At 34.2% G+C, this 16,054-nt stretch overlaps 1 protein-coding gene across 1 annotated transcript in view; it reads left to right on the top strand.

Annotated features, from left to right (window-relative positions):
- The window catches only part of LOC149949120 (ATP-binding cassette sub-family C member 1-like), a 56,453-nt gene that overhangs the window by 11,233 nt on the left and 29,166 nt on the right, over nucleotides 1-16,054 (top strand). The window contains exons 5-9 of the mRNA XM_090169358.1: nucleotides 7,980-8,120; nucleotides 9,207-9,268; nucleotides 9,730-9,870; nucleotides 11,011-11,160; nucleotides 15,195-15,369. Coding sequence (XP_090025484.1) covers nucleotides 7,980-8,120; nucleotides 9,207-9,268; nucleotides 9,730-9,870; nucleotides 11,011-11,160; nucleotides 15,195-15,369 — 669 coding nt within the window. The remainder of the gene's footprint in view (nucleotides 1-7,979; nucleotides 8,121-9,206; nucleotides 9,269-9,729; nucleotides 9,871-11,010; nucleotides 11,161-15,194; nucleotides 15,370-16,054) is intronic.

The raw sequence follows: 16,054 nt of genomic DNA, 5'->3' as shown, positions 1-16,054 counted from the left end.
CCGATTGTTTCAGGTTAAGTTCCTTTTTATCTTCGATCATTTCTTCCCAAATATCATCGTGGTTTAACAACATTTTTACTGCTTTTCCTATTGGTATAATTACAACTGCATCTTTAATTTATTTATCTTTCTTTAATTTATTTGACTCCTAAAATGAACTCTTCTGGTTCAATGAGGTTTAGCGATTTTTTACTAAGTGCATTAAGAACGTGTTCTGTTTTAATTAAACTAGTAAGTGAAGTTGTTACACTGAAGGTTAGAATTTTCAGAGATAGTATCTCCAGGTAGTTCTAGGCAGCTTTCTACCATCCCACACATATCATTGTCTATATTCGGCGCTACAAGGAAGTTGATATTGCTCTTAAATGTATGAGAGGAACAAGGCAAAATGTTACTTAAGCTTATCAACTTCAACTACATCTTCATCATTGTTTTATTAACTGTTATGGTCTGAATTATCAAGTTCTACGTCATCTATGTCAGGGTCTGAGGTGTTTTAATTGTTCACGGCATCAAATATATCCTTATTTTTTAAATTAATTATACGCTTTTTATATATATGTTTTTGAGAGATTCAAAGTTTTTAAAATGTGCAAGCACACAGCGTAAATGGACAGCTCAAGTGAAATTCTGGTTGTGGCCAGTGTAAAATTGTAATATGAGAAATGAGTTTTAGCAAATAAGGTCTATTCGTTCCGCAAACTGAACAAATGTATTGCACTGCCACTTGATCCATTATCGCCGCGTTGTAAACGCAATCTGAAGCAGAGATAAAGGATACTTAGTTTTAAAGGGGAACGGTCAAACTTTAACCAGTTAGATAACCCTATAGCCCCTTAAAAACAAAATTTTATTGCGAAATCCGCATTAAAAATACTAAGCGGTTAATTTTTACTAAAATAAAGAAATTAGGAAATCGAAAAGCACGCACCCGCTGCCTCACGTGATGAAAAACCGGTGAAATACTCCCTATGGAATTGAAATTTACCAAAAAGCGCGCTACTGGAGACGTGAAAGATTTTAGGTTTATGCAACCTCTTCGATGACTTAAAACTCATTAAGGTTCTACAAAGAGGCAGGAAGTTCTAGGAAAAACCCTGTAGTAAATTATCAAGAACGATTGGATGGGATTTTGGAAATTATTCTAAACGACATGGTAGCCCGAAGAGAACAAATTTCGCCATTTTATCTCGCCTTTTCGAGTCATTTGGACAATACCAATAAAATTCTGGTGGCCATACACCACTCTTTTGTTCTGGCTGAAGCGAATTCCAGTCGTTAATGACACTGCTCGAAAATAAATTAAAACGAACCGAAGTTTTAGATTTGCGCTTACGAAGTTTGAGCAAGTGTCCACGGGTCCTGGACTCATTGCTCAAAGAATATAAAGCCCCAGGAATGCAAAGATTGATATTATTGGCCGTGTGTTTTGGTTGCAATAGAAACTTCCGGCAAAGCAAATCATAGCGCAACCCGGTCTCTCTTTAAAAACGAGAGGCGCAAAAGTTCCACTAGACGGAGCTACACCTTCCATTCCTGGGGTTGTATATTCTTTGCATTGCCTAAAGAAAAATAATGATATAGATGTTTTTCAAAAGTTGTGATAGTCTTCCTATAACGATTTACCCATAAAAGCAGTTTGGAGTTCAATAAACATTTCATTAAGTATATTTGGGTGTTTTTAATAATTGGGTATCAGGTCAAAAGAGAGATGTGTCCTCCTATGCTTTAAATGGTAGCTATAATTATAAATAAATATTTATATTTTAGGATTTGAAATAATTTTTATTATAGTGGAGCAAATGTAAAAAATCAAGGTGAAATACAAAAAATTAATTGACTCAACATGAGAGTTATGTGCCTATAATAATTAACCGTCTTTCCAAAACATATACAGTGTATGATTATGAGGATCTGCAATAAGATTACTTTATAAAATAACTGCTCAAAAAGTGACATCTTAAAACGAAAAGATCGTTCTTTCTTCGTCCTTCTATTCGTTTTATTATTAGGTAATAATAATTCTAAAGAAATTCTTACCTGCGTAACAAAATCTTCTTCGCGCCCTTCAATTCGGGCCTTGGCCATTCCCATTTGTAGAACATAAAACGCGGTTTTGGGTAAATGTTATATTGGTAATACCGTAATTTTTTTTTAATTCTTATTATTGGTTCACACACGAAACCTAATTTTCAGCGGGACATCTGTTTCGATATTGTATACACGTTGATTTATCACGTAAACTCGAAGAAACTCCGCCGCCATTTTTCCAAAAATATTATAATTTTTGTTTTTGAACTCGCTCACGAGAGCCCCAGAGATCTCGTGGAAAAATCCAGTGCTTCCACTTCCAAAAGATCATTTTACCCAGACATAAGCTGAAAAATATCCACTTTAACCCATTCCAAATTTAAATATGTCCTTGAAATTCTTACAAGAATCAAACAATAAAATATCACTTTTACCCATTTTAAATTTTAAAGTACCCTGAAAATTCCCATAAAAAACAACGATTTAAAAAATTTAGTTTAATTATCACAGTTAAACCTTACCAAATCATTAGCCCAGGACAAACCAGAAAGAAAGAAAACGTAGGTATGCAATTCGCTTACTAAGGGACGAAAACAATGTTTTTGTCTGCTCCAATCGGTAAAGCTGACAACAGAGAAAGAACCTAAAAAGGTCTCGCCATAAGCAAAACCAGTTTTCCACTTATTGCGAACTTGGTTACACTTTGTCAAAAAGGGAAATTATATTATTTTACGGTAGATTTTTTCAAGGATCGCTTGTAGAAAATACAAGCTTTGGTCTCATTAAAAGGTCTCAGGCACGCGTTTTTGAAAAAGTCTATTCTACGAGACACGCCCCTTTCTCGTTACTTAACGATACTTTTTCGTCTGTAAACCGTTGTGGTTCCTTAATTATTACACACTCATCCCTTACTGTCAAAACAATAGTAAATACTACGGTTTAAATAAAAGCATGCTGCTGTTTTGGAAAATATACAACATTAACAGTATTTTATACAACATTATGCTGTTTTATGCAATCACAGTATGTAGCACTCAAAAGTACTTCTTCATATTGTTAATTTAAAAGTTATGGGTTCTCAAAACACAATAGTTTGTGGTTTGCGATACTTTATTGCAACTTGCAGTTAAATTCACAATGTGTTAGTGTTTTTTGAGAGAAAAAATAGTTGGTGTAATAATAACAGTAACCTTTTAGGAAAATAACAATATAATGGTATAAAAATAAACATTACACTACTCCCTTTGGAACAGTAAATTGCTACAAGATACACCAAACGTTGCCTTAAACGAAACAGTATGTTGCCTTAAACAAAACAGTACCAGAGATCCTGGCAGATATAGAGAGGCGAAACTCCCTATACCCTAAGCAAACCAGTTTTTTTTCAAATTTTTGCCGATCGCAGCGACGCCTGTACGTGGGGAGTAATCGCAGAGATCCTAGGATTGTTACCGTTGTTTACAATTTTTGCGTCTCTCGGCTTGAAACGGGCGCTTCCTTCCGGCCGAAGGGCGGCGCTGATGCTTGCATTTTTTTGTCAGGTTTTCGGCGGAGTTTCGCATCTCTATAACTGCCAGGATCTCTGACAGTACGTTGCCTCAAATTGAGCCTCAAACGAAACAGTACGTTGCCTCAAACGAAACAGTACTTTGCCTCAAATTGAGCTTCAAGCGAAACAGTACTTTGCCTCAAAAAGAGCTTCAAGCGAAACAGTACTTTGCCTCAAATTGAGCTTCAAGCGAAACAGTACTTTGCCTCAAATTGAGCTTCAAGCGAAACAGTACTTTGCCTCAAATTGAGCTTCAAGCGAAACAGTACTTTGCCTCAAATTGAGCTTCAAGCGAAACAGTACTTTGCCTCAAATTGAGCTTCAAGCGAAACAGTACCTTGCAGCCAAAGCAACAGCACGTTACTTCAAACTAAATATAACGTTGCCTCAATAAAATAGACATACGATAAAATAAAAGAGCGCGATTTAAAAACTATTTCAGATAATTCACGAGCTGTATTGGTTAGTAAAAAATTACTGTAACTATAACATTTCTCATAAAAACACCTAGCATTTAAAATGTCAGCGCGATATTTATTAAATCTTGGCGTGATGTTTCAATATTCGGCACAAGATTTATTAAATAACCGCATGATATTTATGTATTTAAATTTTTAGTTGCCCCTATAGTTTTCCACAGGTTCCAAAAATCACTACTAGGTGGCGCGAAACGTTAATAGGAATAAATAGCGATGCAGATTTACCTAACAGCGAACCTTACTGCGCGGAATGATAGAAAAATCAGCACTAATTAAACAGATAGCTTAGACTAGGCTTCAAGAGACCGACGAGTTCGTGCTTTATAACCAAGTATTACAGTGTTGGTGTGGTTTGAATGAAAAAACTGTCCAAAGTTTCCTAAAAATGTACTTAATACGTATCAAAAATTTTACTTTTCTATCATAAATTTACAAAATGTACTAAATACGTATTCAAAATCTAAAATGTTTTAAAAAAGTACAAATGTACCACCCGGAACATCAGTGATGCAGTGACAACTTAAATTATTTTTTTTTACTTTTGCCGTTGGATAGCTATCTTTTAAACCTTGGAAATATTTTACAGGGTGCGTCATAGGCCTACGGCGTTATTTGTAGTTTCGTTTTCGAGATAAAGCTTTCGGGAAGTTGACATCCGAGTGCAGGCGGGGAAAAACCGCGCTAGTCTAGCATTGAACTTTGTTCACGGGACACTGTCAGACTGCTGTGTCGGGCTCTCGGCTTAGGTCGGAGAGATGAGAAATTCTAGTTTGGAAACTGGAAGAGACGTTTAAAACCGATCGCCGTGGTTCATAGGGGCTCTCGTTATCTACTTTCGGACGTAAATAAGGTGTTGCTTCGATAGACTTGGTATTACACGATGAACATAGAGTACCCGGAAGAGTGCAAATGCACATTGGAATTCCTTCAGAGGTAAAGTTATGCTTTAATTGTAAACAGTATTTTTGGGAAGTGTTATAAACTTCTCACAATTGCATGTTGTTAATATATTTAAATTAAGATTTTAAAATATGCGGTAGTGACTGATTTGGAATGAGCCCAGCTAAAGAAAGACCTGGCCGCTGTTTCAGCATGGGCGGATAATCACGGAATGTCATTTAACGTCAAGAAAAGTGGTGTCAACCATCTGGGCACCAACAACCCCCGCGAGCGTTATCGCGTAGATGGCTCCCCCTTCTTAACCCTGACGCTCCCATTCGCGATTTGGGATTATGGATAGATCCCTCCTTAACATTTAGTAACCACACAACATGTGTTGTCAAAAAACTTAATTCAATCAAAGGCCTGACACGTAGAACGTTTTTCTTTCGCTCCCCGAAGCTTATCCGCACGCTATACAACTCCTTCGTGCTTGAGCAAATTAACTATGCCTCCCGCCGCTGCTAGGCGACCAAACTCGACTAACGAAGGCGCGTAATCGCTTCACCAAATTAACTAAAGGTCTTGCCACTCTACCGCCAGACGAACGGGATACGCGCCTTGGCCTTGATGCCCCGCTACTTCGCCACGCAATTAACGACGTTGTGCAAATCTGGAGCATGTGGTCTGGTGAATCTGCGCTAACCGCCTCAACTCTCTTCCAGTTCTCTACTCTCCACAAGAGTAAAGACACTGGGCCATCGCGCTAAGATTTTTAAGCCACGTGTCAAGACAAATGTCCGCCGTTGGTACCTTGCGTTTCGTGCTGCCCCCAAGTGCCCTTGACTGTGTCACGCGCTCATTGTTATCTCCGTCTTAGTGTCACAACTTTTGGGTTCACTATTTGTATGTAAATATCCTTTTGTATATATCTTTCTGGTACCCTATGGTCACAGAATGTTTCCTGTAAGGCTACACACAAGCTATAACTAGCTTCGTAGCCATATTCCTTTATTTCAAATAAATAAATTAAATTAAAGCCACCTCCAACAAACCCAAAGGTCTTTCTCTAATAACAATAATAGGAAACTACGACTCAACCAATGAAAAGTGTGTTAATCATAAACATGTCGTAATTATCTTATAAAATCACTAATATACTTTATTCTAATTTCCAGAAATTTAGAAGATGACTAAATTTTTGTAAGAAAATCTAATAAAATTTCAAAATGACTGTTCTGTTTTTATTTTTTAATTTTTAAAAACGCTAGATTTTTTCTTATTTATAATATAACTATTTAAAAGCAGCTTACTGTAATGGTCAGTAGTAACAAATTTGCATTCAACAGTTTTAAGAACGGTAGTTATCGTTAAATGAGCAATAAACTGTTTTGAAAACAGCAGACAACGTGCAATAAACATTGCCTAATTAGTTACAATAGTAACAAACTACTGTTCTTAAAACAGCAAACAGCTCCAAGAAAAAGTGAGCATTGTAAATAATGAAGCTATCAGTATTTAAAAAAACAGTAATTGACAGTTAACTAAACACCAGCTAACACCATTAGAATAGTATACACCATTGAAACAGTATATGCAACGGTTTATTGAACTGCAGGTGATGTTAAAATACAGCATAAAGCTGTTATAAAAACAGCAAGGTATTTAGAAAACAAAACAGTAACCGACAGTTAACCAGACAGCAGCAAACACCATAGGAACAGTATATTCAACCGTTTATTATACGGCATTTGATGTTACAAATGTACCAAAAAGCAGTTGTAACAACAGCGATGAATTTAAAAAAAACTGTAATCGACAGTTAACCAAACAGCAGCAAACATCATTGGAACAATATATGCAACCGTTTATTATACTGTTGTTGATGTTAAAAATCTAACAAAATGTTGTTGCAAAAGCAGCGTGGTGGTTACAAAAAAAAACAGTAATCGACAGTTAACCAAACAGTAGCAAACACCATTCGAACAATATATGCAACCGTTTATTATACTGTTGTTGATGTTAAAAATCTACCAAAATGTTGTTGCAAAAACAGCGTGGTGTTTACAAAAAAAAATAGTAATCGACAGTTAACCAAACAGTAGCAAACACCATTCGAACAATATATGCAACCGTTTATTATTCTGAATTTGATGTTAAAAATGCACCAAAAAGCTGTTGCAACAACAGCGAGTTATTTAAAAAAAACAGTAATCGACAGTTAACCAAACAGCAGCAAACATCATTGGAACAATATATGCAACCGTTTATTATACTGTTGTTGATGTTAAAAATCTAACAAAATGTTGTTGCAAAAGCAGCGTGGTGGTTACAAAAAAAAACAGTAATCGACAGTTAACCAAACAGTAGCAAACACCATTCGAACAATATATGCAACCGTTTATTATACTGTTGTTGATGTTAAAAATCTACCAAAATGTTGTTGCAAAAACAGCGTGGTGTTTACAAAAAAAAATAGTAATCGACAGTTAACCAAACAGTAGCAAACACCATTCGAACAATATATGCAACCGTTTATTATACTGCATTTGATGTTAAAAATCTACCAAAATGCTGTTGCAAAAACAGCGAGGTTGTTTAAAAATAAACTGTAATTTCCTCTGTTATTTTAACAATGTCGATTCACTGTTATAAAAACAGCACTTTACTGGCATCTACGAACGCCACTACCTTGCTGTTAAAAAAACAGCGTTTTTCCTCTGTGTGTAGCTTAGCTGATTAGATTTACTGTTATTATTATAACCTTATTTAGAAATACTGAAACTGCCCTTTTATACTTTTTAATTTTTTGGGTACAAATCATTTAACTTAAAATATTGCTAAAACTGATAATATTTCCCAAAAAATATTGGTTTTAAATATTTTTAAAGAAGTAACTTACTCTAAAATAGCAAGAAGAAATATTACTGTAATTAAATTTCGTATAGAGTTTTATTTCAATAAAAGAATTTTTTTTTATTTATTATGGGTATCTCCAAGTAAATTACACTAAAATATTTTTGAATTTGGTTTATTTTTAGGGGCATATAGAAAATGTTATTACATTTTCATTATTTATTGCTGAATTTTCTTCAGTAGCGTTTCAATTTTTCCTGTCTTCATTGTTAGATGCACAAGCTAAATCCGAAAACGCGCCAAACACCGACTTTCTTCCAGATGAGGTACGTCATAATAATCTTCGTAATAGATTTATGTTGCGTGGGTTTCCATTTACCAAATCCTGCCATCGTTTTACTCCAAATTCGAATTTGGACTTTGTGGGCCCTGGTCAGAATGCAATTTGGGGCCTTATTAGGCATTTGTCTTTATTAAGTAAGCGTTAACAGAAACTTCATTCAACAATAAATGTTTACTTATAGTAATAAGATACTAACCACATATCCCATTTACGTAAATAGAATATTTTTTTTAGTAAAGCCTAGTTGATGTAACAAAAATACGTTTTGGTAGAAAAAATTAAAATATTATTTTTGGAAATAAGATTGAAGTAGAGTTCGGCATTTGGATAAAAAATAACCACTTATTCTATTTTTATCCATAACCTACAATTATCCGAAAATATAAATTATTTTTGCACAATCTTTGTTTATCCTTGGATAATAACCAAAATTAAACAGTTAACCAACATATTTACGATTAATCGAATTTTTTTCAGTTAATTTATTTTCTACACAGATCTCTAGAATGAAGAACGCACGCTAGTAGCCTCTCATTTAGCTGTGTACAGATGCGCACATTAAAATTTTCCCGGTGATCTTAGCTTTTATTTTATTTCTCAACAAACAAACATCGTGCCTGTGAAGTTTGTTTCGAACCCCTTGTACCAAAACATTTACAATCCAATATTGTTATTTGTTTGCCTATCGTCTTAAAAGCAGAGAAGTGTTGATTTTATTATCTGACCACAATTTATCGATCCCACCCAAGAGCACATAGGTTTCTTTTTCCACTGCTGAGATAGTTATATTTTTTAGTTGAACAGAACGCTTAAAACATGCCGTGCGATGCAGGCCAAGCCTCCAGAGTCCAAAATCGCAACAAAGAATCCTCTTAGAGTTTCGATCCAAATAACGGTCAAAGCATAAGTTTCCACCAGGAATTTAGTTGGATAAAAAGTTGTTTCAAGCAAACCTTCGTGATAGCACTATTTACGGTTTTTATTCGAAATTAATTAGTGGTGTTTTGTTTCTATTTTTAATTATTTATATTAAGCACGGTCATTATAATGGTTCGTTTATTTGAAACAGACTGAATTTCCCGAAGAGCACGCTTCATTCGTTTCAAAGTGTTCTTTTTCATGGATGAACAAGTACGTGTACCGTTTTTGAGTAAGCAGAGACCATTTAGGCTTTCTTGTACCAACAGCCGACTTAAAAGGTTTGGTAGGAGCTTAAAATGACCACTGGGAGTGATAATTAAGATATTATTCTTACATTCCAAAAAGCGAGAAAAATTTATATTATAAGCAGGTCTAATTTTAAAATCATCGCTAGTGTGGGACTCAAAATTGTGATATAAAATGCCATATCGATAGGTAGAATCTTGATTCTAATAAGAATTGATTTACAAATTATATTTCTTAACTTGGTAATGATTAAACCTAAGTAGCAAGCACAAAAAGTTTCCATTAAAACCTACCATTAAATAATTCATTTAATTCGGTGAAATTCATGAAATACGTTTTTATCGCACATCAATCAAAAATTGATATAAAAATAGTTATTGCCCTTTGGAAAACCCTTTATCAGTAAATTATAATTTTTTATTAAGGTTAATATACATCGGATATAGAAGACAAATTAAAAGCTCCGACATACCCCGATTGCCACGAAATCTAAAGGTTAAGAATACCAATTTTCAACTGGAGAAATATGTGTCCAAGCATTCGCTCATTTCTAAAGAAACAAAAAAGTAAGAGCAATTGATGTCATTCCTTGTTTATGCTATACATTTATGTATATCTGAGATTAATACTTTTGGGACGATTACGACTGTCCTTTTCAACTTATTGGCGTAGCGGCTTGCATTGATAATAGAAATTTCGAAAAGTTTAACAAAAATCTATTTTGGTGACGTAATAAAATTTATTTTTTCTTGTTTAATCATGAAACACAAATTAACAATGTTACAATTCCTCGTGGATATTTCCGATTTTTAATAGAAAGAGTCAGCATGATGATCGTGTTTGTTTCTAATGATCCGACACCAAACCGAAATAGCCGCCTGTTTTCCATTAACCGAAATCCATATAAATATTTATTTGAAAAAAGAATTCAATTATTTGAGGCATGTGTCACTAAAAAAGTCAAGCTGGCGTTGTTATTGCCGCAAAAGGATTTTAAAATAATTTTTCGCGTGGGAGTACGATAAGTTTCCTCATTAATCTCTATCACATATTTGCTTGCAACTACAGACTAAAAGTTTACATCAAGCATTTTTGAAACGCATTTGTTTGAACTTGTTTGACGAAAATTCTTGAAAAGTTAATAGAAGTAAAGATATTTCATGCAATTTTAACGTCATTCAATATGCCGAATTCAGTTTTTTTAAGCCTCGAAACTAAACAATTATAATAGCTAGTTAAAAATTAAATTTGGGTTTACTAAACCTAGCTTCAGACGGATTAATACGCTTACCCCATCCAACTGAAATTCCAAATCAAAAATATTGTCAAAATACCAGGAAGTATTTCCTCCCCTGCCTATTCCTGGATCTATGTCTCGTCTAATCAGATTATTGTGACACACCTACATGGAAATGCTCTTTCTATGGAACTAAGAATAACTTAATTCAAATAATGCTTTTATTATTAAAGTAACTGGTCACAGTAAAATGCACATATACATTGAGACGTAATAATATATTTTAAACCCGCGATTGGAAAACGAAGGCAGCTTATTTTCAGCTGGACAGGGGAATGGCATTGCAACAGCGTAGAAGCGGTAGTTTAGCAACACCAACAACTTTTACAAAATCTCATCGTGCTTAATAGAGTTGAAGCTTACATGGAATAGCAAAGCTTGACTGATCATGTTTTTTTTATGTTCACAGTGCAGAGGAAAGAGAAGAATTTAAAAATAAAACATCAATTTTGAATATAGAAAGCGCTCTAATGATGGCGTTTGGGCCATCGTTGATATTTACTGCTTTGGTACAAATGGCCGCTGACATTCTATTTTTGATCTTACCATTAATTATCAAGTAGGTTTTTATTTTATTGCATGATATTTTGCTAAAATTATATGTTTTAGCATTGAAATGAAATTGATTATGGCATTTCTTCAAAATCCAGGTATATATATATATATACCAAAGTCAAATATCAGTACAGACAAGTAGTTTTTAATCGTCATCTAAAAATGTCATTATAAATGGTATTGAACTTAAAGTTGGATTTTTAGTTTGAACAATTTTTTTCTAATTGTTAGCCAATATTAAGTTTCAACATTTATAAAAAAAGTTTATTAAAATCTTAGATTAATTCAAAAGGGTGTGTGAAATTTCTGAGATATTTTGAGAAACACTTACAGTAATATTATGTACCTTTTCGATACCGAAATCTGGTATTTTGATCAGAGAAAATATTTGGTGGTCTTATCAATAAATTATTACAGAACCTTTCCGTGAACCTTACATGATCATTGAACCAGGTTTAATAAAATTTATAATGTTATCACACTATTTAAGGTATAAATATATATTGACCTCAAAAATAGGATCAAATTATTCGTAAATTTGTTTCATTTTATTTATTTAACTAATAGTTTGAAAATTATAGGGCTTTTTTCTGTTGCATTTGGTACCTCTTAGTGACGTAAGTAATTAGATACAATACCATAAAGTTATTTTAAACATTGTTTACTAGTAGTTTGATGGACCCAAAGCGAATTTGGTTTTGGATATTTTAAGATTATCTTCATTTTCTAACTCTAAACCAAAATGTAGAAATTTATTAACGTGATATCTATAAGGCTGCATTCGAAGTGAAAAAGCCACGATTAAAGAAACTCTAACTTAAACATTTTAATTTAATTGTTTTCAATGAAGAAAATTACAATAATTTACGATGTGCCCAAACATTATTGTTCATTATTGCCAGACTCGTAGGTGAAGGTAGAAGAAATTGTATATGCTGTTATTTTACCACAAACCTAGATTATCCTACTGTCATCGTACATTACTGTGATAATTTACAGTTGTTGAGCGATTAGGTTGACTTATATTATAAACCTATAGTAAAGCACCGATATTTTAAGTGAAATATTTTCTCTGTTACTCTGATTTCGGTATTAAATTGTTATTTAAAAACCATTTCGAAAAACGTAATGATGTAGTGCCAAAAATAGGCCTAGCGTACAAAGAGAGCTTTGTTAAAATTTAAATATACACAAACATCTATGGAAGGCCTATAGTCGTTCACAAGACTTCGGGTAATGGGCTCCAGATATTCGATCCGAAGGCGCGGGTCGCCGAATGAAAGTTTATCGGCCTTGGTTCAGTGGCGAGTCTTTGGTCAAGATTCTCCCTGGACCCCGAGGTCGAAGTTTGAGGGGCGAAGCGTCACTCTCTTCTTTTATTATAATATTTTTAAAGTACTTGTAACCACGTTTAGCCACCCCCTTTTTAAGACTGAGAGTGGCAAGCGAGAACCATTATCAGTTTTATTTTATTTTATTGTTATGTCCACTCTTCCGCGAGTGTTTGTGATAATTGTGTGCGGCGTTGATGTTAGATCTTTGGACATCCAAGAGCGCACTAGGGATCCAACAGAGACCACATCGGACCAAACAGTGCCACTATAAATGAAGTTGGTATAAAGGACTCATTAGCTTGTGTTGAGAAGCGGACTCGGTCCGTTAGAATTTAAAAATAATGCGTGGTTGGTTTTTGAGTGGCTAACTTGGGAATGACCAAGGCTAATAGAAAGAGGACAAAAAATGACGCAAAAGGAGAGAAGGTTGAGACGATTGAACTCTGCCTCTCTGAACGAGGACGAAAGTGAGCGCTCTGAAAGAGAGACGCTGATTCTAAAAAGACGCTAACCAGAGTCACGCGTTACGCGCAACAGTAATCGCGAGTACGGTCGTAAGGTCAAATGCAGGTTTGCATAAAAGGCCACTCTTCCCTTAAAAGGAACTCGCATCCTCGGCATCAACGTGTCGCCCGTATCAGCGCCCACCAACCAACAGGGAAATCAAGGGCTGCGTTCAGTAACCGTAATCGGAGAGTAAACAGTTTCTCAACCGTTGAGTTGCGATTGCTAACGTGACGTAGTATGCTACTGAACGGCTCCAGGCAAATTGACTGAATTTTACTTTGAGTCGTCTGCTATTTTTTCTGCATCTTAAAAGCTCAAATAAGTTATTTTGACCGAGGCTTATGCTAATTTAAGTATTTCGAATAAATTTGGTAACTTAATAGCTGAAAAATTAATGAAACAACACTTACCAATTAGTATTCATAATCGTCCGATGGCACTGCTATGCTATAAATATTTCCTTCATTATCGGACAAATCAAATTGTTTAAAATTACTAGGCAGATTAGAAGTCGCCATGCTTGCAACGTCACGATTGCGTTTATCAACAAAATAAGCGGCTCTTCCAGCCGCTTATTTCGATGGGTATTCGATTGCAAACGTGACGTTAATCCCGGGAGTGAAAAAAGTCGTACAGTAGCGAATGCGCATTCAACGGTTTCAACCGTTTGCTGTTACTGAACGCGGCCAAGAATTGACCACCAACCCAATAATCAAACTGAACAAAGGACTAATGTTAATATTCCCTAATGTACCATTACCTGCATGTTGCATATATTGCATGATTAATAGTGTATTTAAGTCGCGAAAGGAAGTACTTCCAATTAGGTTTGTTTTCGTAACATTTAATTTTAATTCTACTTCTTATTTATAATATTACATCTTTTTGTACTCTTGGAGTCTCGTTTTCATTTGGGTATAAGCTTAAAAATATTAATACTCCGAGACAACAACGGAACCATGTTTAGGTCGAGGGGGGTAGTCGCTCATAAAAAAATGGTACACCAGATTTCTGATTTCTGAAATATTTCCGATATTTCTGAAATATTTCCGATATTTCTGAAATATATCCGATATTTCTGAAATATTGCCGATATTTCTTAAATATTTCCGATATTTCTTAAATATTTCCGATATTTCTTAAATATTTCCGATATTTCTTAAATATTTCCGATATTTCTTAAATATTTCCGATATTTCTTAAATATTTCCGATATTTCTTAAATATTTCCGATATTTCATAAATATTTCCGATATTTTTTAAATATTTCTTAATATTTTCAGAATTATTGAAATATCAAGAATATTTCCTAATTTTTCTCTAGATTTCCAATACTTCTTTCGATTTCTTGAGATTTGCTTATATTTCTTTTGATTTCTCGATTTCTAGAAATATTAAAAATATTTATGTTTATTTCTAGATTTCCAGAAATATTGGAAATATTTCTTTGGATTTCTCTAGATTTCTTATATTTCTTATGTGTTTCTAGATTTACAGAACGATGGTGCCTTGGGTATAAGCCTAGTTTATTTTTTTAATTATTATGATTATTATGATGATGATTATTATTATTATGCATTTCTAGATTTCCAGAAATGTCGGACATAATTCTTTGGATTTCTCTAGATTTCTAATATTTCTTTGGATTTCTCTCTATTTCTAATAAATCTCCTACATTTCTAAATTTCTAATATTTTTCCTGTATTTCCAATTTTCCGGAAATTACTATTAAGATTTCTCACTTTTTGTACACCAGATTTCTTAAGTGACTACCCCTTCGGTTTAGGAATATTTATCGAACTCCAACACAAGTGGTGGTTAAGTGAATGGAAACCCGGGATAAAATCTGAACAGTGTGTAACCCTTTTTGTAGTTTATGTTTAGTGTCGGCTAGAACGAGAATATGTTTGTTTGGTTGTGACACTCTCGCAGTCTGTAAGTTAGGAGTCGGGATTAAAATCGTCAAAATGGAACGAAAATAATATTAAAACTACAATTGATTATGAATATCGAGATTATGCAAAAAGGTTTTTCTTTGGCCTTACTTTAGATGCAAGATAAAAATTCTGAATACTAACTACCACGGTACAATTTTGCTTGTTGTGGTATTTTTTTTAAATGGGCAACGTCGTTGTTTTGACGCCAAATATTTTAAAAGCAAATGTTAAGAAAATGATCAGACTGTTTTACGTTCTAGTTGGCTCATTGAATTCGCCTCATCTGATTCGCCAATGTGGCATGGGATACTATTCGTCATTCTTCTTACTGTTATATCTTGCATAAGAAATATAATCACCGAATATAGATATAAACTTGCACTTGCAATATCATCGGCATTACGATCTTCAACTGTCAGTTCTTTATATAAAAAGGTAAGCAAAACCTACAACTTAATTTGTATCCAAGAGCACTGATCCACGGGAGAAAATGGGGAAGTCAGAAATCTCAACAGTCTGGCTGTCTTAGACCTGGTTTTGGAAACTGGCTTAAATATCGAACTAAATTATCTTTTCAGTTCTTTATGAGGCTATTTTAGATGAAACGAAAAATTGGGCACAATGCGGGAAAGGTTTCCAACCACGTAGAAATTTTATTAGCTACCATCCAACTGATAGGTTTTCATAAGCTTGGATCTCATGGGTAATTTTAAGGGAAAACGATTGACCTAAACACAAACTAGAAACGTCAAGTGAATTTCGATAACTCTTCTTCCACACTTTTCCGCTTCATCTCATGCTTTCCTATTTTGATGGAATAGGTTTTGGCCTGTCGCATTGGCGGTATTTCAATTACTCGAGGTGAAACAAAAACGATCCGATTACAGCAAGATGACGGTAATTGTTGAGAATATCTAGCACACCATATTTACCAAGACGAAATTGAAGATCTACGGCATAAGTGGCATTATGGGAAGTATTTAATCAAAGAACTGTTGACTCCATGAGACTAAGAAAACCTAGCAGAAATTAAAAAACAAAGTCGGTGCTGCGGGTACTGAACGCAAAAACGATGCTTTATATCTGTAAAAATGCAGAAATGTTACGGCTTAGATTCAAT

The sequence above is a fragment of the Leiobunum rupestre genome, chromosome 3 (assembly GCF_980474605.1).
Source record: "Leiobunum rupestre chromosome 3, qqLeiRupe1.1.hap1, whole genome shotgun sequence".
In the NCBI taxonomy this organism is placed as follows: domain Eukaryota; kingdom Metazoa; phylum Arthropoda; class Arachnida; order Opiliones; family Sclerosomatidae; genus Leiobunum; species Leiobunum rupestre.
The sequence above is the reverse complement of the archived record's forward strand: the minus strand, read 5'-3'. Positions and strand labels throughout refer to the sequence as shown.